The following is a 26,480-nucleotide window of genomic DNA, read 5'->3' as shown; positions in this document are numbered from 1 at the left end:
AGCAGCACACTCTGCTCCAGCAGTGAAAGCTATGGTTACGCAGGCTACGTATTCACTGAAGGGCATTTGAGCAGTGTATAAGCACTAAAGGCAGGGATAGATTAGGGCATTGGCACACAGAATATATTGTCACTCCTCCAGCAGGGACAGCAAGCAGGGACGCTGCTGCCATGAGGTAAGTTGAGTTGGCAGCAGTACCAACAAATTGGCAGCAAAAAGCCACTTCTGATAACTAAAAAGAGCTAAAATTTGGATTTTCAAAGTGCTTTCTAAACTAGTGATCTAAAATAGAATCATAGCACTGGGTTGGTGAGGGGGGGGGGGGCATTGATTTGGTCTCAGGGCAACCCTAACATCTTAATGCCCCGGGCAACAAGATATCCAAAGTTTCATGCCCGTTGGCAGTAAGGTAAATAGGGAGGAGCTTCTTTCGTTTGCATACAAGGTAAATAGGGAGGCAACTTCGGGCTACTATGGGAAGCATAGGTGATGCGTATCATTTCCCACAGTGCACTAATTTGCTCCTTACCCCGATGGGATTTTTAAACCTGCACAATCAACATCTGGATGATGGGACAGGCCCATCTGAGGGTCCCATACACAGGCCGAAAAGCTGGTGACCTTTGGCAGCTTTTATCATATGGCAACTTTTAGGGTAGATGGGACCAAAGATTAAGGGCACATAAAGACTGTTGATAAAGAGTAACTCACCATGTAATGGTGGTGGTCCATATGCACCAGCCCCAGACGCTCAGCATGGGTTGCTTAAAGGAACAGTAACAGCAAAAAATGAAAGTGTATAAACGTAACTAAAATGTAATGTGCTGCCGCCCTGCACTGGTAAAAGTTGTTTGTTTACTTCAGAAAGTCTACTATAATTTATATAAATAAGCTGCTATGTAGCCATGGAGGCAGCCATTCAAAGGAGAAAAGGCACAGGCACATAGCAGATAAGAGATAAAACACTATTGTATTCTACAGAACTTATCTGTTATCTGCAATGTAACCTGTGCCTTTTCTCCTTTTTTCCAGCTTGAATGGCTGCACCCGTGGCTACACAGCAGCGTATTATATAAATTATAGTAGTGTTACTGTAGCAAACACACCAGTTTTACCAGTGCAGGGCAACAGTGCATTATATTTTTATTACTTTAAAGCTCTTTCATTTTTTGGAGTTACTGTTCCTTTAAAGCAAAGACAGCATCTACTTTTGCAAACAGGCACTCAAGGATCTCTGCAAGGGTTGCAAAATTAAGTAAAAAAGACTTTATTCAAAGCTACATTAAAATATAAGACATCCAGGGTCGGACTGGGCCGCCAGGACACCAGGAAAAATCCCTGTGGGCCCCCGCCCTAGTGGGCCCCGGCAGCCCAGTCCGACCTTTGCCGGTGCTCCCCCTACCGACTGGTCCTCCCCTGACGCGTTCAATTTATACGCGCTCGGGGAGGACATCGGGTGGGGTTAGGGGGGCCCCTGGGGGGGGTAGGGGACACGACTGGTGGGGGCACCTGCAGGGCCCCTGGGGCGGGAGCCCTGGTGGGCCCTGCACCCCCCAGTCCGACCCTGAAGACATCTACATAAGCCCCATAGGGTTGATTCACTAAGGTGCGTAAAATGAGCGCTATTTATAGCATGTGTTAAAAATTTTATTGCGTCTTATTTTTCACAACCTAACGCATGATTCACTAAAAGGACACTTGCGTTAATTTAGATGTGATGCTGTTTGCGTAATTTAAGTCGCAAAGACTATTTTTGTGCGGTATTAGACGCAATGCGCGCTAATTAATTATTTATAAAACACACGCCATATTAACCATACACACCATTACTTTCAGAAAAATACTGTTCTGAAAATGGCCATTTCCCTGCAAACTGGAGGCTGCATCACTCTAGGGCCAACACAGACTGCAAAGTCCATATTGTGTTGCCAAAAGCTCATGAACTGTACTTTTCTATAATTACCGCTTGCCCCAAGTAGATGTTAATTTTCACACAGACTAATGCGATATTTAGCGCGTCTAAGTGTTTGTGAATCATGTATTATTTCTGTGCGAGAATTAACGCAATGCGGTAAAATGAACGCCTTGCGATCATGCGCTATTTAGCGCATTCGATATGCGACAACACATGCGATAATACTTTAGCAAATCGCCTGTTTTTTTGCGTCAGTTGTAACGCAAAAAAGCATGTGATAACGCTTATCGCACTGTAGTGAATCTACCCTCATGCCTTTCGTGCACCAGGGCCACATAATCATGGGCTTATGGCTTATGATTTAGTGCCTCTAGGGGCACTTATTGTTATAGTGTTTTAAATTCTTTCCAGCTTTTACATGGGGGTCACTGACCTCACTAGCCAGAAAACTATTGCTTTGTGAGGCTACAATTTTATTTTTATTGTTACTTATGTTCCTTATTTTTCTATTTAGCCCCTCTTCTATTCATATTCCAGTCCCTCATTCACTGGTTGCTATGGTAAACAAGGCTCTAGCAACCAGATAGCTGCTGGAATTCTAAACTTTTCCAGAGGAACTGATGGTTCATGATAGGGAAGCATTTCAGGGGCACAGACAACTGGGGTAATGTTGCCGGTAGCTGAGACAGGATTCATTTGGGCAGAAAAGCGCAGGGCACATCCCACCATCAGGGGGGCCCAACTAAATTTTTACCAATTTGCATTTGCAACATTTACATGGGAATGGCCTATAACCCACCTCAGGAAATGGGACCCCAGGCAAACACCCTTCATGTCCCGGACAAACCAGCCCTGTTAAACACACTATTTTACACTGTTTCTTATATGGAAGCCCGTATATACTACTCCCTCACCGAACACACAAGGTTAGTTGGCGCCATATTAAACAAAAAGCACAACTTCAGGCACATTTTGCTAGAAGGGGACAGACCCTCCGTCCCACAAATAATAGTCACAGCAAATACAGAGTTCGGCGACATTTCCCTGAGGTGAACAGATTTTTCATGAATAAACTTGTAGTCATGTGAAAGATCTCTTTTATTGACAGAAACATTTATGAAATTAAACGGGAAATGTTTATACCCAGGCACATGCACTTTAGGTTTCAAAAATTGTACAATTTATTATAATTGGCTTTTCCAAAATGTTGAAACTGTGGAGCTTTTCAGCTCTCTTCCCAGCTATGGAATGTGTCCCAGCCCTAACGACCCCTCTCCAGCCCCCATGAGCGCATAATGTGGCGCAATGAATCCCTTGGCATAGCAGGGGTTAAGCGGCAGGCGAGCCTCCTGTGTGTACAAACACAAGCCCGGGGCCGCACTTCCCTAGGTAAGGCCCCGCCCCTGCCCGGCTTAGCCAATTAGAGCGTTGGGGGTGAAGGACAAGCCTCCGAAAGGGGCGTAACCTCCGTGGTACATTCCTTGGGAGCCAGTGCTGGGGCAGTGATAAGCGGAGTAGCACGTACACACATGGCAGGCTGGGCTCAGCTGTCCGTCAGGGAATAACAGCATGTTCCTAGCAGTCACCGTGCCAGGCTGCCCCGCTGCACCACAGCTCTGCTGCTGCTGACCCTACGGAAACTCCCTGCCACCCCAGCACCAGGGCAATGAGGGGCAACAGGAGAGGTAGGATGGATGGAGCCCATCCCTCAGTGTATGTGGGGATATGTGTTTGTATCGCTGTGTGCCTATGATGTATGTTACACGCCTACATGTGACTGGCAACATCCCCGACAGGCAGAGCTGGGAGTTGTTGTTCAGCAGCAGCAGCATCTGGACTCCCCTGTGTGTGTGAGGGAAACACAAGAGGAAAGGATGGAGGCTGCTGCTGCCTATGCCTGTAGAGTTGTCATTGCTCTACCCACAGTCCCCTGGGAGATTTGCCTTGTTTATGTTCTTGCACTCAGTGTTATTGTTTTCACAGTGAGTGGGGCAGCAGCAGCAGCAGGGCCTCCCATAGTGTTTCCCCCCTACTGACCGTGCATCCCCTCCCCTTCCCTCAGCCCCTATGTCTCCCCTATGTCTCTCCAGCCCTGTGTTTCTGCTCCATCCTCATTTATTCCTAGCATCTCTCTCATCATCCTGCCCTCCATTCTGGCATCTTACTTTCATTCTATCCTTTTATATTCTCTGACTGCTCATGCATAGTATTGTCATTATTTAACCCATGGACAACCCTCGCCCTATTTTAGAGATTATGGGTGACATGACACTGGCATTGTAGGAAGAGTGGGCCCCGATCTGAGGGGGGCAGGATATGTAACTCAGGCTTGTCCATCCAGCAGCCCTCCAGCTGTTGTTGCACTACATTTGCTGCAGCTGAAGGGTTGCAGGATGGACATCTCTAGTAGATTTATAGCAAATATCTGTTGCTGAGTGTTACAGTATGACTTTTGGGCTTTTATCAAAATGGATTCCTAACAGCCCTTGAGATGCTAAGGTCCAGGGCAAATACCCTTTGCCTTGTCTATATGTAGTTGGACTACATCTCCCACAACCCCCCATATGGTACTGGGAATTGAGGATGAAAACATGGAGGGGGGGGGGCTCTTTGCTGATTTTAACTGCTAAAGATCTAGCACTGACTGCAGCCTTTCTTAATAAGGTTATAAACACAAAGGCCATGGCAACCCAGGCTGTGCCCTGCCCAACAACACACTGCCTCAGTAGGTGCTGCCTGCCTCTCTTGGATGGCACTGCCAACTGCTCTTTTTTCCAATGAAAATGATGTTGACAGATTTTGAATAAGGTAAATATTCTGGATAAAGAACTTGGTATAGTTTGTATTTCCTATGCATACTGAAAATAACTATATTTTGCTATCCAGATCAAGTGTTTATTGCAACAATTGAATAGATTCCTTCTGTTTGGTGAATAAAGGCTGTGTCCTTCCTCTCCAGGTCAGATTGTATGGTGGCTCAGTGTCAAAGCTACATCTTGATCATACAGAAAGGAATGAGCTTGTTTAGGCATTTGGCACTTACACTACGTCATGTTGCACAAAGATTGTCTCCTACATTCATGGCAGATAGATAATGTGAAGGGCAAAGCCTGACCCCTGTAAATAAATCTAATGAACAACTGCTCATAACATTAGATGCTTTACACCTACTACATCTGGTTGCAGAAGGTACAGGAGCCCATACTGTGTGTTCACTGTGTTCATTGTGTGCGCAGTGTCTTTTAGCTTCTTCTTTGCACTTTCAGGATAAAATGGTATGTGCTCATAGATACTGTAGGGATGCAACAAATCTGTACATTTTTTACATCAATGAAGCCTTTTAAATAGTATTCCCTGCACCTTCCAATGCTCTAATATTATTGACTAAATTAGCAGTTTTCCTTTTCTATTAGCTTTCCTCAAATCACAGATCTTCAAGACTAGTGGTTTGGTTTTCATTTCCTTGGTTTTGCTTTCTTATCTAAGTAACACTACATTTACAGGTACACTGGCCTCAGAGAGATAGCAGCATCTCAGCATAAAAGGCTAATTTCAACTGGCAGAGAGAAATATTTGAAACCACCCATCCTGACTCAATTGACTTTAAGCTGCCCAATACAACTAGAAAAAGGTGATTGTTGGCCCAAAAACTGCCTAATTCAGGAGAGTTACCTTTATCATCAGTGTATGGTGATTTCTATTAAACTTATCAGGAAGCACCATGGGCGATTTATTTTATTTACAACAATTGGGAAACCACCCCATGTCTCAGTTGAGGCCTGAGACATATTAGGTATCAACAAAGGGAGACATCTACCAGTCTGGGACATAATGGTCATCAGGTCTACTTAGCAAACTGGTAATGGAAAGATAGATGCAATGTGACCTAATTGTGCCTATGAACTTAACAGTATAGAGCTGATTGGTTAGTGAGTCAATGATTCTAATGTCCCAAAAATATCTCATGGGTAACCTGCTTTAAAGGAGAAGGAAAGGTAAAAATCACTGGGGGGTGCTAAATGTTAGGTAATCACTTACCTTACCCCGGCTGGTGCTCCTGTTAGCAGAAAACCGCACCAGCCGGGGGTAGCTGTGAGCCAGCTCTTCTTTTATTACCTCATTTGGGATCAAGTACAAGGTTCTGTTTTATTTATTTATTACAGAGAAAAAGGAAATCATTTTTAAAAATGTGAATTATTTGAATAAAATGGAGTCTATTGAAGATAGCCTTCCAATAATTCAGAGCTTTCTGGATAATATGTTTCTGGATAATATGTTTCTGGATAATGGATCCCATACCTGTAGTTTCATGAATATCTAGGAAAGTATTTAGCTGGGTACCTATTAAAACCATCTGTTTCAGGCTGAGCCCCACGCCGTCACTGCTAAAGTTCAGGCTGCCCTACAGCTTGGGATCCACTGCCCTAAACCGGACCACATACCCCATTGCCTGAATGCACTGTGTTGCAACACTCCCCTGCAACAGCCATAGCTGCATCTCTCACTACTGTGTTCTCCCATTTACACACCCTCCTTATCAGAAATATGTTGCCCTTGCCTTTATAATCATTCTGTGCTGTGTAGTGAATGTGTATTAATAGCAGCCTCTTCACTGCTTTTAAGGCATATCTTGAATTGTGACAGAACCACCACGCCAAGACTTGCAATGTGGAGAGGATTTATATGGTGCCTAATCGTCTCTCATTATACTTTACTTAGCCAATGATGCTGAGGCATTTACTTACTCTCTGAAAGGCTGGGTCTTTATTTTCAAATGCAGGGGTTGTATTATAATGGTCTGTATAGGATACTAATAATTCTGTTAGGTTCTGCAGGGCCAGCAGGACGTTATAGGAGGAACACAGGGGGCGATGGAAGTAATCAGAGTTGTTTTCAGATACATATTTGGACTATAAGCTCTATGGCAGGGATCCCCAACCTTTTATACCCATGAGCCACATTTAAATGGAAAAAGTTTTAGGGAGCAACACAAGCATGAAAAAAGGAGGTGCCAATGAGAGCTATAATTGGCCTACAGAAGGCTCTGTTTGGCAATTACACTGGGTTTTTATGCAATCAAAGCTTGTGTCCTTACCAGAAATTCAAAACGACTCCCTGGTTTGGGGGCACTGAGAGCAACATCCAAAGGGTTGGTGAGCAACATGTTGCCCCCGAGCCACTGGTTGGGGATCACTGCTCTATGGAGTACGGATATTCTTCCACCTGTGTCTCCCAGAACAAGGCAACACCCATCTATCTATTTCTGTATATTTATTTTTTAAAGTTTGTTCTATTTATATTTATAAAGCACATATAATTATAATAAACATGCTTTAAAAATATTTTAGGATATTCAGAATTCATAAACTAAGGTATATGGGGGTGTATTGAGTTGGTTAGGGAACTGCACTGTGACCTAGGAAAGACTGGTTTCAGTTCTATTGTCTAATGCATTTGGGCATGCACAAGTCACTAAAAGAGGAAATATTTCATGTTTATTGGATTGCTTGATCTTTCCTTTATGTTGTTCAAAAATGAGATACCCCTGACTGTGGTGGTATTTGTGTGCAAAACCATTGTCTGGCACCACTGCTTGGCTGCTAAAAAAAATGGTGAAAAAACTGGCAAAAATTGAAACAGTTTCAGAGTGAGATGGCAGGGGCCCACCAGAAAACCCTGGTCCATGGGCCCACTTTAAAAACTTTCATTCCTCTCCTGCTCCCTCAAACTCTTTATTATCCTAGTCTCTTTGCGCTACATACTATACTTTATTCTGTCATCCATCAAGCTTCCTTGTTCCCATACAGAAATAGGGAATGACCATGAAATAGGCTAAATAGGTGGAAGCAAGAGGACTCCCTGACACCTGGGCCCACCGGGAGTTTTCCTGGCATCCTGGTGGGCCAGTCCGACACTGGATAGAAATCCTGGAAATATAACTAAATACCATACAATCTTCTAAATACAGTATATACGAGATACAGTAAATTGCAGATGTTGTTTCCTGCTGTTCCTGGAGGAAGCAGATTTGCAGTGTTCAGTACATCCTGGCTATGCGATTGCACTGTACTGAAAGCAAGAAATATGGGGGAAAGAAACTGAAAACTGTGTCTACTTCATAGAAAGAGACATAAATGCTCATACTGCCATTCAGTATGGCTGAGTGTTTGTATGAAAGTTAGATGGGCTATGTGGAAAAATAGCATGGTCCCACATCATCCTAATGTGTAACTGGCAGGGCTCCTAATCTCTCACCCAGGATAGACCGGGCAAGTTACAAAACCAGTGGAACAATGGCAGAGGCCCAAAAACAATGCGTCATTTATATATGGAAGTTTTGGGAAACACTTCATCCTCATTGCAATTTGAATGTGAGGAGTGTCAGTCTGGGATGCCAGGAGCCCACCAGAAAACCTTAGACCATGGCCCACGCTCCAAACTATTTTTCCTCCTCTCTTCACTTAACCTCTTTATTCTTGTAGTCTCTTGTCTTTATATTCTACAATCTATCTTTTTAATCCTTGCTCCCATAAAGAAATAGGGAAGGACCGCAAAATAGGCCAGATGGTTAGAAGCCAGAGGAACAACTGGGCCACCAGGAGTTTTTTGGTATCCCAATGGACCAGTCTGGCACTGAAAGCGAGAGTGGAATATAACAAAAGTGCGCTGAATGAATTTTGTGGGCATATGTATATTTAATGGGAAAAAGTTGTACACCACTGAAAGGAGTTAAATGTATACATTCCAAAGGGTTTGATAAATTGTTCCTTAATACAACAGTGTTGGCAAAGGAGCACCTAACTGTCATCTCAAACTCCTGCATTAGTGAAGAATAACTTTAGCATTTTTAACTTTTAACATTTTTCTTATTTCCATGAGATTAAGTTCTTTTCAAGATAGTTACCCTTTAAATAGATACTGACACTAGAAACTAAACTTTGTTACATCATAACACTGTCTTTACATACTATTTATAATTTATCTTAAAAGTATTTGCCTGATGCTTTTACATTCCCTATCTGATCCCCATGTACCTCTATGAGGGGGCTGCCATATTTGTGCAGCAGTAGGCCGTTAGCATTAGAAGCTATAACTGACAGGCTGAGAAGGGACAGTCAGGTTGGCAAAACAGTCAGATTTAGGAACTTTAAGTAACAATAATGTTCAAAAGCAGTCCTATCAGTGAAAAACGATCAACGTAACTTTTTATGTGCATTCATATATTAAGAGTAGTTTTTTAGTGTCAGTATTAGTGAGCAGGGTAGCAAAAATATGGAGTGAAAATATGGAGAATGCATGGCTTGTACCACTTCTACCTGTACTGTGGAAGGTAAGTAGGTGCAGCACAAATTTTTGAATGTACTTCTAACACCCATTCCCAAGGTCACTATATCCCAGTAATATTGGTGCCCAAGGCCATACTACTTGGCCCAGCATCCAGCCTGCCCACTCATCATCTTTCCCTCCCCTCTTGATCTGCATGGCACCCCTGGATCTGGCTCTTCTGCATGGTCTTCCTGGTTCTGGCTCCCCTTGTTCAGGCAGGCCCTGGCTATTGCTCCACGGTGTTTGTGCCCTACTCCACTGCTATATACTATTGCACTATTGCACAGCATTTTTTTTTGTTTGTTTGTGGCCATCACAAAGAATATCCATCCCTCTGCAGTTTCTCCTGGATATCACCATTTACATTAAATCTCATTTACATTTATATATGTAGAAGTCATTGAATGGCACATGCCACACTTACAAATTGTTCTATGTGACCTGAGCCTAAGATAAATTACAGCCAGTATACACAGCATAATCTGCTATTTGCTGTTATTTGCAAATAATCACATGTACATTTGGTTTGATTTTATTTCCCTCCATCTGGTGGAATGCTAAAACCCTGTTGATCTAGTTTCATATATATGATATATAGGATATATTGCTAAGGTGTGTTGCTTGGCTCCTATAGCAGGTGTAATACAGAATATTGTAAGTATGACTGAGTCTAAGCCCTTCGGCATTACCTTAATCTCTCCTTTCATAGCTGTTGTTTGTGACTTGGAGTTCCACCCTGAACATCTTATTAGGAGGATTCAGAAAGCATTGTGTTGGTCACTGTTACGTTACTAAACTTCTCAATCAGATTCCTTGCTATTGTGCTTTGTCACTGGCTCTAAAAGGCCTTCCCACCCCACCTGAGATATGAAGAAAAACAGCTCCAACCGAAAGTGAAACTTTCTTAGAAATGCTGCAGACTATGATACCACTTATTTTTAACCAGAAATGGCAATTTTTGCACTAGCAGTAAACCTTGTTTGCATTGGTTAGAGCACAGAAGATGCAAATACTGGGTCCAGAAACCCCCTGGTTACCAGATCATGGGAAAAATCAGCCAAATGTCTAATAAATGCAGGTTGTTGAGCTGCACCAGTTGCGTTTAAATTAAATCCAGACAGTGTCCACATTTTTTAATGTGATTTAGTAATCTTATATGTACTTTAGGGCAAAGTGTGTTATCAGTGTTGGACCCTGGGGTACCTGGTGGAGAATTAAAGTGGCCATGTGGATAGAATTATCATTTCAGTCCTTTTAAACCCAACATACATAAGAATAATGCATTCACTGAAAAGCCAATAAGTCAATTTAATGCACACTGCATTACTAAATTAATCATCAACAAATTCTGAAGGAATTTGTTTGGGTCTTTTTAAAAGAGTTAAGGGGGCATATCTTATGCATTTATTGTTATGAAAGAAGAGCCAAAGGGTTAAACTAGGCAAGTCCCACCCAGAATGAATGTGCAGGGGAGTAAGGGTTAAACTAGGCAAATCCCACCCAGTAGGTATGTGCAGGGGCTTGAGGGTAGGACTACAAGTGGGAAACAGCACAGAAGTCTTGTGCATAAGAGCTACCAAAATAAAACCTGAGCTCAAGCTTTACTTGCCCTTTAACCTTTTCAGCTCATGAACAGTCAGAGTTAGTACTGTAAGTGGAACCAGTTAGAAAACATGATTTTGTTGGGTTGGGGGGTGATGAAGTCTCCATATTTAAAGATGAGTCATGGGAGGAAGGCTGTGGGTACATGCAGTTGTGCTAGAGCCTTACAGGGAGGCTTAGGGAACAGCGGGTTTGTCACAGACCTCATGTCTCTGCTTAACCCCCTGCTGTCTGTATGAGCATGAGTGTCTCCTCTAAAGCATCCCATAGGTCAGAATCAAAAGCCTAGAGAACCCTTTGTGGTCAGTATAATGGCAGAAGAATATCATCCTAGTTTCTCTTGCTGTGTATAAGACACCCCCCACAAGGGGGTCAAATGGTGCCGCTCACCTTCACAGTAATCAAATACTAAACCAATATCTTTTTTTCAAATTTAATATAAATGTAACATTGAATTTGTTTAGGTTCCCTACTAGAGGAGCCCAGCCTGGTGGCCAACTCGCCAAACTGTTATAGTGAAACTTTTCCCAACAACTTATGTATCAAACTAACAGTTTAGAGAGACTGAGACCAGGCTGGGGTGCTACTGGGATGGGGGGGGGGGGGTAATTTATTCAATAATTGTACATTTAGATACAAAAATGATGGAAATAAAAGTCATTACAGTAAATCATGCTGGAAATGTACTATTTTTAAGAATTACATTTTTAATGAATAGAACTAAAAATAGCCAGGGGAGAGCAATAATGCAGCACCCATGGTGTTGCTAGGTTTTTTGCTTCCTGACAACCTTATTAGAGATTGTAACATATGCATACATGAGCCGATTTCACTCGTTCTACAATGAACGATCTAATCGGTAACAATCGTTTGACGATCGGTTTGCCATACGGGCATACGTTGCCATCCATGGGCAACAATTATTTGAAAAGATGTCATCATATTGTTGACGTAAAATACAGAAAGTTCATACAACTATGTACCATCCGATATCGTTTGTTGCACAGGGAACACTTGTTCAGTGACAAATGTCTGCCACTCACACCTGAACGACCAAAATTTTTAAACCCAGCCGATCAATTTTTTGCCCAATAATGTCGGCCCAATTAGTGGGCCAGCAATCGTTTGTACACCATCCACTATATGATAAGTTAACAATATTATTGGATCGTTCTGGAATCGGTTATTTTAAAGTAAAGAATCGGCTCGTGTATGGCCACCTTTACAGTGTCTCTCTGTATTTGCCCCCTGGCGCTGAGAGGGTTAAAGTGTAAGCCACTGGTAGGAGCGATGGATATTCCTGTTCACTGAGCTGAGCTGGATTTCTGCCTGCTTCTGTCTGTGACCTTTCCTCCAATTCTGTGTAATAATATCCCAGGCAGAAATGCCAGCAAGCAAGCGGATATGCCATCTGTCCTCCCCTTAAAGGCACCCACGGGAATGAAATGACAGAGATGACACCCGGGGAATCCCACGCTGCTTCCTAGTGACCTCAGCGGACACAACACCCAGTAATGCCATTGGGAGTACAGACTGTACGCTCCTCTAATGCACCCTCTATTGAGAGCTGTGTCTGTCATTTAAAGGGGAACTTTACCCAGGTCCGGACTGGCAATCTATGAATTCTGGCAAATGCCAAAGGAGCTGCTGTAAGATGCTATAGTCAGTTATTGTTTATTGGGCCGGGGGGTGTCTCTTATGCATTTGAAATGCCAGGGCCTATTTTGGACTTGACTTTACCAGTCTATGCATATCTGATCCAACTAGATTTTGTGTTAAACTGTAAAACAAAAATACCAATGCAAAAGCAAAGTGAGAGGTAACTAGCGGCCCTCCAGGTATTGTCCAACTGCAACTCCCATTATTCCTTAGGCATAACCACCAACATTTGTCTTCGCTAATGTACTGTATAACTTGCTAAAAGCTACAAGTTCAGACTTTTTTCACTTCAAGCGCCTTTAATGGCCTATTTAATAGGACATTATAAAAAACATTGGTTATAGTGCCAGGAATGTTTAGCTCAGCAAATACATTTTATCCCAAATCTCACCCTAACTGCTCTCCCAACAAGAAGTCTGTTTATACACGCGGAGATGCAGACAGCTGTTGGTACTAGGTGTGGTGCGCCCTGGGAGGGGGACATTGCTCAATACTTGCTGACAGCCTTCATTGCCCTAGAAACACATGTGAGGAAGGAATGTAGTATTCTGACCTCAGCAATTCACACAGATATTTAGTGCATTGGCACAAAATGTGCAGTAAGTTTGTCCAGCCATTGGAGTAAAAATAGGCAGTTAAAGGTCTTTGTGCATCAGCATCACAAGACTCAAATAGTGGCCAAGAAAACAAAACACATAAGGCATCTGAATCACTAACACAACCACAGTATTAAATGGGGGAAGCCTTGCCAGTCATGCCCCTTTGTGCCCGCCCTACTGCTAGGTTTATGTCTTGTGTTGTAACTGGAAGTAAGCAGTTTTTTGCTCACCTAGATTTACTTCAAATGTGCCAATTTTCCTTTGGGTTACCAAATGGGAAAGGATGGGGGGGGGGGGGGGGAGTTATATAGTAACATAACTAAGTCTATCAGGTAATATAGTAACATAACCAAGTCCATCAGAACCCCATTCTACTAAATGGTAGGTCTGGGAAAATCATATTTGGTAAACAGGCAAACAGTCTGCTCATGATAACAGGTGTCTGAACTGGGGATTAGTGAAAACTGTATATTAGACATGATGTAATGCCACAGAATAACCTATACATGGGCCCCCAAGCACATACCAGTGAGTCCAGGTCCCTTGCATTTTGTGCAGTTAAAAGTGGCAAGAAAACCTATTTTTAGTGTTCTGCCCAGGCCCCAGTGGGTCTTGCCTGGGTGGCACATTTGATGCTTTTGTTTTTCATGCAAGTACCTCTGAACAAACATCACAGATGTCTGTCTTCTCCTGCTAAAGGATAATTTAATGGTGGCAGAGTTAACCCATGCAGGGCTAGAGGAGTGAGTCTGGCTAACTGGTGTGCTGCTATGTGAATTTTATTAGCTATTTCCGGCACAGCAGCTCCTCAGACATCTTACTGTAAGGCTAGTAGTAAATCATATTATAACTGTTAGTGCATAGAAATCTTGTTAGCTTATCTGTAGGTCTAGCAACAATTCTTATTGTTTCTACCTCCATATATGACGATTCAGCCCTGAATGTCAGTGAAGGGTACAAACAATCTTCCTGTGACCAGTGGTCATAATTGTTACGTGGATGGCCACCTTTACATTGCATTACATGCATTGTGTGCCACCAATAGCCACATAGTCCTGTTTGCCAGTTTGTGAGCCGATTATTACTCAGCTCCACAGCCGCATTGTTTGGAGACCCAGCTCCATACAACCATGGTTCCCACACTGTGGGCCTGCCCCTTTGGAGGGGGGGGGGCATGGAGCAGGGGCAACTCAGCCAGAAGGTCAGTTAGGGAGTGACTTTCTTAAAAGCCCAGCTGTAAGGTCAGTTATGGGGATCAAAGCATTTTCTGGCCTAAATATTCTGCATTCTGCAATTCAGTTATACGCACCTGTCACTAGGCAGAACCTGGTGCCCAGCGGTAATTTCCCAGTCATTTTGGATAGGATTAATTCCTAGGGTTTTATTCCCTCTCACAGAATGGTAAACTGCTTTGGGGCCAATTACTAGAAGTCACCCAGTGTGCCGCTTCCCTAACAGGTATATAGAGGCAGTGCACTCAGCAAATTATCTAGAAGTGAGTGATAAGAACACTGTACTTGCGGCTTTCAGTGATGTCTTTAATCAGTAATGGCTTTCATTTGCCAAGGATTCTGGCAGATTCTCAGTTTTTGTGCCTCCTAGTGAAGCCAACAAAAGATGTGTATATTATTTAGGAAAACTCGGTCACTTTAGTTTATTTCCTATGTTCCAATGTTCATGCCTTGGAATATGGCTGGTTAAATCTAAACACAGTTACAACCAATAATATAAAAGGTTGCGTACGCATGCAGTCAAGCCAGTAAAGGATTGCCTCTTCTTTATCTCATTTACATTATTGGTTATATGATCTTATTAAAACTAAACAAAGATTTGCCATTATTTGAGCCCATACAATAAACAATGCAGTTTCAATGAGAGAGGGCATGCAGTCCTGGACTGTATTTTCTGTAATACTGAAAATAGCCACAAGAGGGTGCTGCATAATGTAAAACCTGCAGTGCAATAGTGTCCAGTAAGCTATGAGGCAAAATCTAAACAAGTAAATATATGAATGAATTATTAAAATTAATTTTTTCTTGGCTGGTATACTGAGTCAGTTTTGTGTAACCTGCAGTCTTGTATAAGTGCAAAGGGTCTTCCAATCTTTTGTGCCCCATTAATGCTAAGGAGGGAAAATACAGGAAGCATTAGAGCCTGCTCATGCGAGTGCAGCACTCTATAACCCCTTCCATTGCATGGAGATTGTACCTAGGGTTGCCACCTCACGCCTTACCGGCCACCTGCTGAATCCACATCCTGCAAAGCTAATTGTCTATTATTTTATATGCATTTATGTGCAGCCATACAGCTAAATGAATTAGCTAAGCAGGATTCAGTATTAAAGAGGGTGAGGTGTGAAGACACACAGAGCTACTTAGTAGCAGTTACTTGTCACGGCTACTAAACGCCGGAAAATTCCCTGCCAAAGGCAATACTGAGACTTGTCTCTGCTAAATACACAGACAATTAGCAGTAAATAATCAGCATTGTCTGTTTCTGTAGTCGTGACATGTAGCTGCTACTAGTGTAGCTCCGTGTGTCTTCACTTTAACTGTACCTAGTGTCGGTGAATGATGGGTTTATTTTATAAGGGAACAGCAGATCAAATGCCATTTAAGAGTAAAAACCCTGCTAACTCTCCATCACCCTAGCTCTTCAAAACATAAAATATTGTGTGTGGAATTATCTTGCCTTTCCCCATTATATGATATGTCTATAGCCTTTAGGGCATTGGACTCAAATCACTCTTTCTGCTGAAGGTTTCAGATATTCTCTATGAATTCCCCAGTATCTAAATGATACTCTATGTAATTGGTATGTTACTCCTCATTGCCTGTTAGTCATTAAGGGTGAAGACATACAGAGCTACTAGTAGCAGCTACTTGTCAAGACTACCGAGAACACAGACAATGCTAATTATTTACTGATAATTGTCACTACGTATGTTTTAGCAGAGGAAAGTCTCTATATGTCTCTATGGCAGGGTATTTTCTGGCATTTAGTAGTTGTGACAAGTAGCTGCTACTATTAGCTCCCTGTGTCTTCACCCTTATAGGAACCACTTTGTTGCATTGGAGAGGTTACAGAAATGTCAATTTTAACAGGGTCTTTGGGAGTCGTTACAGTCGTGCTGTTTTGCCCCTTTTTTTAGGGAGTGTTTTGTAACCATGTTATTTGATAACTTTTAGCTTTTAGGCGATTTCATGCCTGGGGCAATTATCAGGGTTTTCTCCCTGCTTACTGAGCTACAAAATAATGGGGTACTATTGCCCTTAAATAATGAGAAAGGTCTCCCAAACGTCAGTATACAAAGTAGTAGCAGCAGCACCACATTCACTTTCAACAAAAATGTTTTTTTGACATATGGGCCCTTTAGAGGCTTTTTGCTGTGAAACATAAACATCAGCAGAACTTAAATACTACATAATTACATGTCATGAATCTCAGCTATGCACATGAGGTTTTATAGTATTCTAGATAATGAATGGAACTGTAGGGTTGTAAGCTCACCTAGGAAAAAAAATCCATGTGCTTAATGGCTACTCAGGAATAGGGCTAGATGCAGGCTGCAGCGGATTCCATACTGTGATGATGATGTTGATCAGGTTGAAACCTTACCTCATATCATTTATACATTCTGTGTGATTTAGGGGGAAGCAAAACATTCCCTTCTGTTTATATCTTCCCAGACAGTGTGCATCTAAATCAATTGCTAATTAGGCATTCAGCATATGGAATTTGGCAGTGTCCTATTTAAATATAGGCTCTGGTAACAAGACAGGCGGCATTTGGCCTGGGGCCTACTAAAGTGAAAATATTTATTGTGCAGCATTTAAAATATACATGGGTATATTTTGGGCTGATCATTTATAAAATCCATAATTTCCCCTACTCTCACTACTTTAATACCAGCCACATATTGAATCCACATCCTGCATGGCTAGTTAGCAAATTATTTGCATGGCTGCACATAAATCAGTTCAGTCTGCAGCATGTATTTAAATGAATTGTAATTAGCCATGCAGGATGTAGATACAGTAAGTGGCCAGTATGAAATAGGTGAGGTGGAAACCCTTCTCATGGGGGTCCCTTCCTTCTTGTTGCCTGGGCCCCCCTTTTCTAATGCCAGCCATGGCTGGCCACATACACATGTTAAATGTGTAAAAAAATAATTCACTGATATGCTTAAGGAGGAGTCTTTCCCCCATATGTAATAAAGTGCACTAAATTTGCTCACTAGCAGATGACCAGTAAATGCTTCTTACTGGTTGGTTGCTATGGGTTACTGCTCCTGGGCAAACTTAGTGCCTTTTATTTCATAACTCCCTATAGGTTGGATGTCCAGCTGCCAGCCAGTCAGCCGCTTAACAGCTCTCAGGATGCATTCAGTGTAGCAATGAGTTAAATAAATATGTGAGGGATTAGACTAAAGCTTTTAGTTATAATCGTTTTGAGTCCATCAGGCAGCTCTGTATAGAGATAAATTATTACAGTATTTATCATACTAAAACATGTCTAATGCTTTTATTAAAAATGCCTTTAAGCTAGGTAGACAAGTGCTCCTTTATACATGCCATTGTGGTATGTGCACTTATATTAGCATCAGTATGGGGCTTAGCACCTCCTTCTGGGTGGAGCTGGGAGGCCCTCACTTTTCAGGACATGCAGATGGTGCGTTTGTGCAATCAGCACTGTGGGTGTGAGATGTGTGTGTGTTAGTGGTACTCCCTGTACCTGAAGGCTGGATTGTGCTGTCACCGGTCAATGTGCAGAGCGTGGCGTGTATGTACAGTGAGCTGGCACTGGCAGGCTGATCTGTAGTGTATGTGCGTGGCTGGCAAACTGTGCTGCATTGTATGTGTGCCAAGCGTCCCTAGTGTGCATGTGTTCTGTATGTTAGGAGGCACGGCTGCCGGCAACCTGCTGTATATGTGCTGTGTATTTGTGGTACTTACACAGTCTGCTGTGGGAATCCACCTGGAATCAAGAAATGGCTGATTCCCCCCGGGAGCTCACCCAAAACCCGCTAAAAAAGATCTGGGTGCCTTATAACAACGGACATCCTGTGCAGCACAGTGCCCAGAGGAAAGGTAATGGCTTGTGGGATGGACACAGGGGAGGTACTACAGATGCACCCTACACATTGCTTCTATAGGGAACCAATGGCACACAGACATATAGGGAGAAACACACATTAGTGATCTAGAAGGGTATGGAGAGCATAGCAAGTGCAGCACAGTAAGACCTATAGCGTCAGCACATTGGAAAGGTGACACAAAGTCATCCTGGCACCCTCTGCCGCAGGACACCCATCACTGCCTCCCACTGCAGTTGAATTGTATATCCTGGAATGCTGCAGATTTTAGCCTCAGTAGTAATGTTCTACTCTGTGACAAACTGTACTGTGCCTGTATCCCAGTGAGTGTGCCACTTGGTGCCAGGCAGATACTGGGTGGTGCAGGTTGGTTGCTAGAACTATAGAACATATACAGAAGTGTAACACACAGTGCCATCCAGAGCTCGTCTCTATGGTACCTGCACCCTGCTCCTAAATTGCTCTGCAGTGAGGAATGCTACACTGGGCGATTCCCAGGGCCTTCACCTTCTCTCATGGGTAGTTTAAATGGAGGGAAGGGCAGAGAGGGCATTTACGCTTGGCATCAACTTTGGGGTTGATAGAAAGAAAATGCCATTGCTAAGAGTAGATATTGGATGTCTGTAACCTATACCTTTTCTTATGGTTTTGGGCACCTAGCTTCTTGCATTTCCCCCTTCTCAACTACTGCTCTGTCAGACAAGGCAGTGTGTGACTGGTACCATGGGGCAATAAGGCCCAGTCCTGAGAGATATTATTGCAATATGCTGTTATGTGTTGTAAAGTGCAATGCCTGTATCAGGTTGTTTAGGTAGAGCAGTGAGTTAGTGAGAATTCTGCCCATTGTCTGTGAATGGCAGTACCTAAGTGTCCCAGGACTGGCCGGCCAAGTGTAACAGGCTTTGTAGCTTTCCTCTTTCTGCTCGTTTCCCCCACTCCCCCAGCTCATGCATGTACTTCATTATGATTAGCATTATTTTCTGTAATTAAGTTTACAAGAAGTTCTGCTTTAAAGGAACAGTAACACCAAAAAATGAAAGTGTTTTAAAGTAATTAAAATATAATTTACTGTTACCCTGCACTGGTAAAACTGGTGTGTTTGCTCCAGGAACATTACTATAGTTTATATAAATAAGCTAATATGTAGCCATGGGGGCAGCCATTGAAGCTGGAAAAAAGGAGAAAAGGCACAAGTTATATAGCAGATAACAGATTAGACACCATTGTAATCTACAGGGTTTATCTGTTATCTGCTATGTAACCTGTGCCTTTTCTCCTTTTGAATGGCTGCCCCCATGGCAACACACCAGGGTTTTTATATAAACTCTAGTAGTGGTTCTGAAGCAAACACACAACTTTTACCAGTTCAGGGCAGCAGTATATTATAGCTTAATTTCTTTAATCCATTTTCATTTTTTGGTGTTACTGTTCCTTTAACCCATGCAAAAGCTTGTGCCACTGGGCAATGTAATGCAAAATGAGGCCTTAATGCCATTATATGTTTCCTGCAGATTCAGGTACTAGATAAGGAGAGTTGCAGTTGACCTTCTGTTTTGTTTAAATTATTATTTTATGCGTGTCTCCAACCTGAAATTCCCATTGTCCTGACTTATCTTTCTATTCTCTCCTACTGCAGAACACAAACTGCAAAAGCAATTAAAAGTGATTGTGAATTGTTGTAGAATAGTATTGTCTATTGTGCAAAATGGTAATAGAAGGGATCGTTCACCTTTAAATTTTCAGTGTAGGCAGTGATATTCTGAGACAATTTACAGTTGGTTTGAAGTATTTAGCTTTTTGTTCTGCAGCTCCCATGCTTAGAATTTTAACTGCTGTCTGGTTGCTAGGGTGAAATTTAGGGGAAAGGGCCGGAAGACGAATAAGATAGAGCCTGCAAAGAAAGATAAATAATAAAAAGTAACAATAAACAATAAAACTGTAGCCTCAATAGTTTTTTGGCTGCTGGGGTCAGTGACCCCTGTGTGTGTGTGTAAGAAGTTTTCCCCAATGTAACAGCTTGAAGGGCAAGTCTATCTAAAGGGTGGGTATTTGTCTACCCGCATATGTTTGGCTGTTGTTGAAAATAGGTTATCACTAACAGAGCGGTTGTGTGCAAGTGTTTACCTCAGAAATTAACATCCATTGCCTTGAAGACAATGGGGACATACAGTAGATTCCCATCACTTGACCAGTTGACATACAGGATTTCTTCAGGTTGCCTCATATAAGCACATAGTAGCCAGCTGTCTCTTATTTCCAGCACAGCCCTGGTTTTGACACCCTGTCCCTGCAGATAGCTGTGCTCTTTACAGCTGACCAACTGCATAGAAGTAATTCAGTGATCTTGCAGTGAGAAATCTCTCCTCACTGTCCTATTCTTACTCTACAGCCAATATTTATTGAAAGGGTCGATTAAAGGAATACCGGCATTTTCTTACAGTTCCTTGTACAAGCAGTAGCCTGGCTTCTAATGGTTCCAGCAACTATGCCCCAGAAAGCAGAGAGATTTGGGGAAAAAACAATTCCATTAATTGTACCCACTACAATACCCAGAATCCTCTCTGCAAGGCCATGGCATGCTTAGTTTGATATCCTGAGATAGTGGCCCTCGTAATGAAACTATTGCTACCAAGCGAATTACACAAGGCTGTGTGTTTGCTGCAGCAGATTGCGGTTTGCTTTTGTTGCAGGATTTAGTGTTATGATTATTGCTTTGCAGAGCTAATTGCAGGCAGTAGAGATGCAAATGCAGGCCCGGGGGGGCAGTTGTGTCAGTGCGCCTGCTATTTCCAGTTCTCTTACGGACTCACTGCTGTATGTGCTGATCAGCTTCTTCCTCTCTCGCTTCCTTCCAGTATGCATGACCAACTGCCCGACTCTCATTGTTATGGTGGGACTCCCTGCCAGAGGCAAGACTTACATCTCCAAGAAACTCACACGCTATCTCAACTGGATTGGGGTGCCAACCAAAGGTAGGTGCATTCCAGGGGGCACTTTTATTGTGTCTCATATGCTGCAATGTTAGTACAGTGTGACTATTGCTAGTAATGTGCCATTGCAGTTTAAAAGACATATAAACCCTTTTTATAAAACCATTTTGCTACCATGTATATGTTGGGCACATCTCCCGCACTCACACTGCATCATTTGTACTGCATTAATCCCTTCTGTTTGCCAGCACCATCACATTTATCTAAAACAAATAGCAGCTTTCACCCGGGGGCCATTTTCCCTCTGACACACAATAAGTGACATTTATATCTTATAAACATCACATATGCACAAAGACCCTTATTCAGCGTAAATTTAATCAAGGATGCTTTCTTACACAGGCAGAACTTTCATAAAAAGTGCTACTTGGATTGAGCATTGTAATGGTACAGCTGAGCTCAGGAAAGGGAAGGAGAAAAAACAAGTTTTTCAGCAGAGTGCACAGCTAGAGTTTCTATAGATACCAGCAATGCCACCCCTGGCTCCTAGACTGGAGGGTGTGTTTTGTAAATTGACTTGCGACAAACTGAGCATGCTCAGTAGCCAACAGCTAATTCCTAAGGGAGAGGGACAAGTGGATTAGAAGAGGAGAAGGAATCCAAAGTGATTAAAGGGGATGCATTTCTGGTCATGTGATCTCTGAGGGAGCACACAGCCCATCACTCCACCCACCCATGGTGGCTCAAGGGAAAGGATGTAAAAGGGCAATATTTACTGATACATATATTCCAGTTTGGCGAGATTCTTTAATAGGTCACTTACCATAATATAAACTATCCGTTGGTTAAGTATTCATTCTGGGGGTATAGTTTTTCTTTAAATCTGCCTGTGTATGATCAGCTTAAAGGTAAAGATTGTACAAAGTGCCACATTAGTGATCATTAACACCATAAATTACTGTGGCTGGCTTTCTATTGATGGCAGTAGGAAGTACCACTAACAGCCTTGGACTCCTGATCATAATTATGATGATAAAAATGATGGTTGTTGTGTAGCCCAAAAACAGGGGTTGGTAACCTGCAGCCATCCAGAGGCTGTTGGACTAAAACTCCCAGCATCCATACAGCAGAATGTCTGGGATAAAAACATGCCTGCTAAAGTGCTTGTGTGTTAGTCTCTACTGACGGGAATATTCTGGAATTACACTCACTCCAACAACGTTTCACTTGCAGAATTCAATGTTGGCCAGTACAGACGGGACTTGGTGAAAACCTTCAAATCCTTTGAATTCTTCCTTCCAGACAATGAAGAGGGACAGAAAACCCGAAAGTGAGTGACATGTTCATGTATAGGTGGATGTGCATCAGTGTGTGTTCATGTGTCAGTAATGCAGTTGTACAGACACCTAATAACCCTCTCTGTGCCAGTGGGTGGGGTACTGGGTCAGATAAAGGTGTAGCCTTTTGTTCTAATCACATGAAAAAAGCCAGAAGAGGTAAAACACTTGCGTGTAATATAGCACCCAGATAAACTGTATTTGCTAGCACAGTGCATAGAGTCCTAGTAACTGTCCTGTGCCCAGTACCAGCCCATTCAGTTACCTACATGAAATAGGAGATGCCACCCTCTCCTTCTGCGGCTCTTGTCTGCCTGAAATTTAACCTCCATTTTGGTGCCTACTTTGGCTCTAAGCCTGCAAAATTATACGTTCTTTACTTAGAGCTCCCTGCTCTGTGACCCAGATTCCAAACAGGGCTGCTTCTGTCTGACTGTAGGTCAGGAACCCATTCAACATAATGAGCTGCCCCCCGCTGTGGCTTGGGGGACCCTTTCACTGCTGAAACACAAGGCTCATTTATGAAAACATAAATGTTCAGACTGATGTTTCCTACAGACCAATGACTACCAATGATAATATTTGAAGAGTGAAAAAACACTCGTATACTCAGCGCTTCTTGGTGATAGTCCATATAAATCAAAATCTCCAATATTAAGGAGTGTGAACGTGTGCTGCTTCCTCCTGGTATAAGCTCCCCTTCAGATGAGCCTCAGAATATATATGCAGAATGTTGATGGAAGCGCATGGAAATAAAAATAAAATATATATAGTGCAACAACGTCAAATAATAAATAAATAAATCAACCGTAATATAAAGTGAGTGCTTAAATAAAACACCACTAATACGTGTGACCCCAACTCTATATATGTGTTCAAACTGCTCACCAGAACAGCAAATCAAGAAGCATATAGGCCACACACAGCTGGGTATTTGATTGAAGTGGGATCCAATTCAGCAACGTATATAGAATGGAAGATGAGGCAAATATAGTGTGAAACTGTTTAATAAATATAAAAGGCCCTGCGCTCTGCAGGCTACTTACAGTACAGAAGTAGTATAAAAGCAATGAACATATGAAGTGTCCTCAAAAGCTCTTTTATTACTAAATTACTAAATTGGTATGACTACCAATGTTTTCTTCTGGAGCATCAGAATCACAGACTGCCTGTTCCCCGTACATATGGCTGCTGTATAATGAACATATTGGGTGGCTGTATCCCTGTGTTTATAGATAAGATCATAGAGCTGATATGCTAACAAAGGTGCTCAAATTGCACTCTTGCATGGGCTGCGGGCAACACACCAAATCTTTGCTTTAGGGCAGTGGCACTCGGGGAGATCATTTGACTTGTTACAGATCTTCGTTACCGCGGGCGACTAATCTCCCCGCAATGCCATCCCACCGGCAAGAATGTAAATCACTGGTGGGATGGCATATGCGTTACTTCATTTTTCCGAGGTCGCCCAAAGTTTCCTTGAGAGGCGACTTCGGGAAAACGAAGCTCCCCAACTGTTTTCACGTATGAATGTGGCTCACAGGTAAAAAAGGTTGGGGATCCCTGCTCTATCAGAAGCAAATGGCTTATGGACCTAAATATCATCTTGCTGTGGATAGATATGAGCGATGGACAGACAGTGTCTGCATTATATGATCCCTTTGTATAAATAAAGGGTAATAATAATACTGATTCCTGTTTGCTATAAGCTTTGTGATCCCCTCATTGTATAATGTGAAGATGCTGCCATTAGTTCTAGAAATTCAGATCTCTTTCCGTGGTTCCCTGTTTATAAAAGTAACGACTAAAATGAATAACACAAGTTACTTATTTTTTTTTTCCCCCTACAGACAATGTGCCTTGCTGGCCTTGAATGATGTAAGGCGCTATCTGGGAGAAGAAGGGGGCCATGTGGCAGTAAGTGTCAAGCAGCATGCAAATATATATCTATTTATATATTTAGGGGGCTTTGTAGATAATAAAATGTAAATACCTTTACTGAAGATACAAATACAATGTCAAGTTGCCATTTGAGTTAAAAAAAAAAACAAGCAAAGCTGGACAAACTGCAAAGCTGGCTTCAGGTGAGACTGCATTTGGCACTGTGGGTGGGGGATTATGCCAAATTATTGCTTCTAGGACAATATTGTATGTACATGAGCAGGGTATCATTTTTGGAGTTTCAGCACAAATTATAGAATAAATGTTAGCATGGTTAAAACATGTCTAAGGCTGTGTCTGAAAGTTTTGGTAAAATCAAAGGTGGCTGATAGAATGTTGCTGCCAATTGGGGGACAATTCACAAGCTGATAATAGAGAGGCTAAAAGCCCTGTCCTATAAGCTCTATCCTTGCACACTGGCAGGAATGAATGGAGAACCATCCCATCTTCCTTGTAATGGATTGGCCTTGAACTGCATGTTTTATACAAGGGCACCTGCAGAAACTGCTAGCACTGCCCCGAGGGATCTCATCCACTGATGTTTGAGGTTGGGTGTGATTTCCAGAAGAGTGCTGTTTCATGCATCTGATGATCTCATTGGTAGAACAGCCTGCTACTGTTTCAAATAATTTCCCCTACGATTGTGTCTAGCCAACTGAGGTCTTAAGATGTGTAGGCATATAAAGATCTGCACATTTGGAGAGGTTACTTTTTGCCCAACTTGGCCATCAGTGTGTTGGTTGGCCAGAAGTGGTCCTTGACTTTTAACTTCAGTTTACTCTTACTGCGAGAAATATATCCGCCACAACAATTTAGTCATCTATAAATGTTTCCTCTGACAAATCTTCATTTTCTTCCTTTAGGTGTTTGACGCAACAAACACAACAAGAGAACGGCGAGAGACCATCCTTAAATTTGCAGATCAGAACGGTTTTAAAGTGAGTAGTTTTTACGAATGGCAATGGTTGTTTTTATGCCATCTAAATGAATACTTAACAAACAGATTGCAGGTTGGTGAGGGATTATCCTATAGGGAGAATGTCGGTCATGGCATTTTCTCACTTTTACCTCTGTATAATATTCCAGTAGTGTACATTAACCTTTAATTTGTTTATTATACTATTGTCTTTAATATTATATATTTTGGGCTTAATTGTTTATTACATGCTTAGACAAATTCCCAAGCATTAACAAGATACAGTAATCTCTCATTAGCAGGGCAGGATAAACTGAGAAGCAGATGGAGCTGTAGCTCCCAGCCATTCCTTTAATTAGGCAAATGGGATTCTGGCCATAGGAGAAATTCACAATGGTAGAATAGTAGCATTTGGCAACCATCTCTGGTCTGTCCTCATCAGTAAGGCTACTGTCCTACTGGGAAACTTGTAGCTTCCACTTGTGGCTGGCTATAAATAAGTTAAATTTTTTCCTATTGGTTGTAATAGACTGTTTGTCCTATAGAAAACTTGATACCAGCATCTAGCCAGCTAAATGGCAAAACTTTTAATCTCAGCAGTAAACAACTGAGCTAAATTCTGATGTGCTGCTATTGATAATGAATCTGTCCATTTTGTATATTACCCACCAATTGCCTCGATTATGAACACAGATGAAATTATGCAGCAGTGAAGTAAACCAGCAAGCAATAAAATATTTGTATTTGTTAGTATATAAGTATAATTGCAAAAAATGATCAAAGCTAATTGCTTGGTTGATATGGGTAACTGCACTCATGGAAAAAAGACATTGCCTTTGCCTTTTTATTCCTTTGTGAGCTAATATATTTAAGCCTTTAATAAATCTGTATGTAAAAACCACTCACATCTGTATATGTTGGTGTGCTGAGAGAAAATGTCATGAATTTACTGTATTTGTAGGACGCTTTGTGTTCACTCTTTGATTTCTTTTCCTTTATTCATTTTACAATGGATTCCTTCCAACTGAAGACTTTCTTTGTGGAATCTGTGTGCGTGGACCCTGAAGTTATTGCTCAGAATATAGTGGTAAGCAGAAAAGGATCATCCTAAGTTGCACAGCCCTTATTTGATTTCAATGTTGCTAAGCATTTTGGGATAC

The 26,480-nt window shown here is 42.1% G+C and overlaps 1 protein-coding gene across 3 annotated transcripts in view; it reads left to right on the top strand.

Moving 5' to 3' along the window:
• The first annotated feature begins 3,382 nt into the window (after nt 1-3,382).
• Nucleotides 3,383-26,480, top strand: part of pfkfb4 (6-phosphofructo-2-kinase/fructose-2,6-biphosphatase 4) — a 35,431-nt gene continuing 12,333 nt past the window's right edge. Inside the window, exons 1-6 of one of the 3 annotated variants that reach the window (XM_031899974.1) lie at nt 3,383-3,600; nt 21,052-21,168; nt 22,360-22,456; nt 24,314-24,380; nt 25,268-25,342; nt 26,351-26,407. In XM_031899974.1, coding sequence (XP_031755834.1) covers nt 3,582-3,600; nt 21,052-21,168; nt 22,360-22,456; nt 24,314-24,380; nt 25,268-25,342; nt 26,351-26,407 — 432 coding nt within the window. In that variant the 5' untranslated portion in view covers nt 3,383-3,581. 3 annotated transcript variants of the gene reach the window in all.

The sequence above is a fragment of the Xenopus tropicalis genome, chromosome 4 (genome assembly GCF_000004195.4).
Source record: "Xenopus tropicalis strain Nigerian chromosome 4, UCB_Xtro_10.0, whole genome shotgun sequence".
NCBI lineage: Eukaryota > Metazoa > Chordata > Amphibia > Anura > Pipidae > Xenopus > Xenopus tropicalis.
This window is presented reverse-complemented; position numbering and strand designations above follow the sequence as displayed.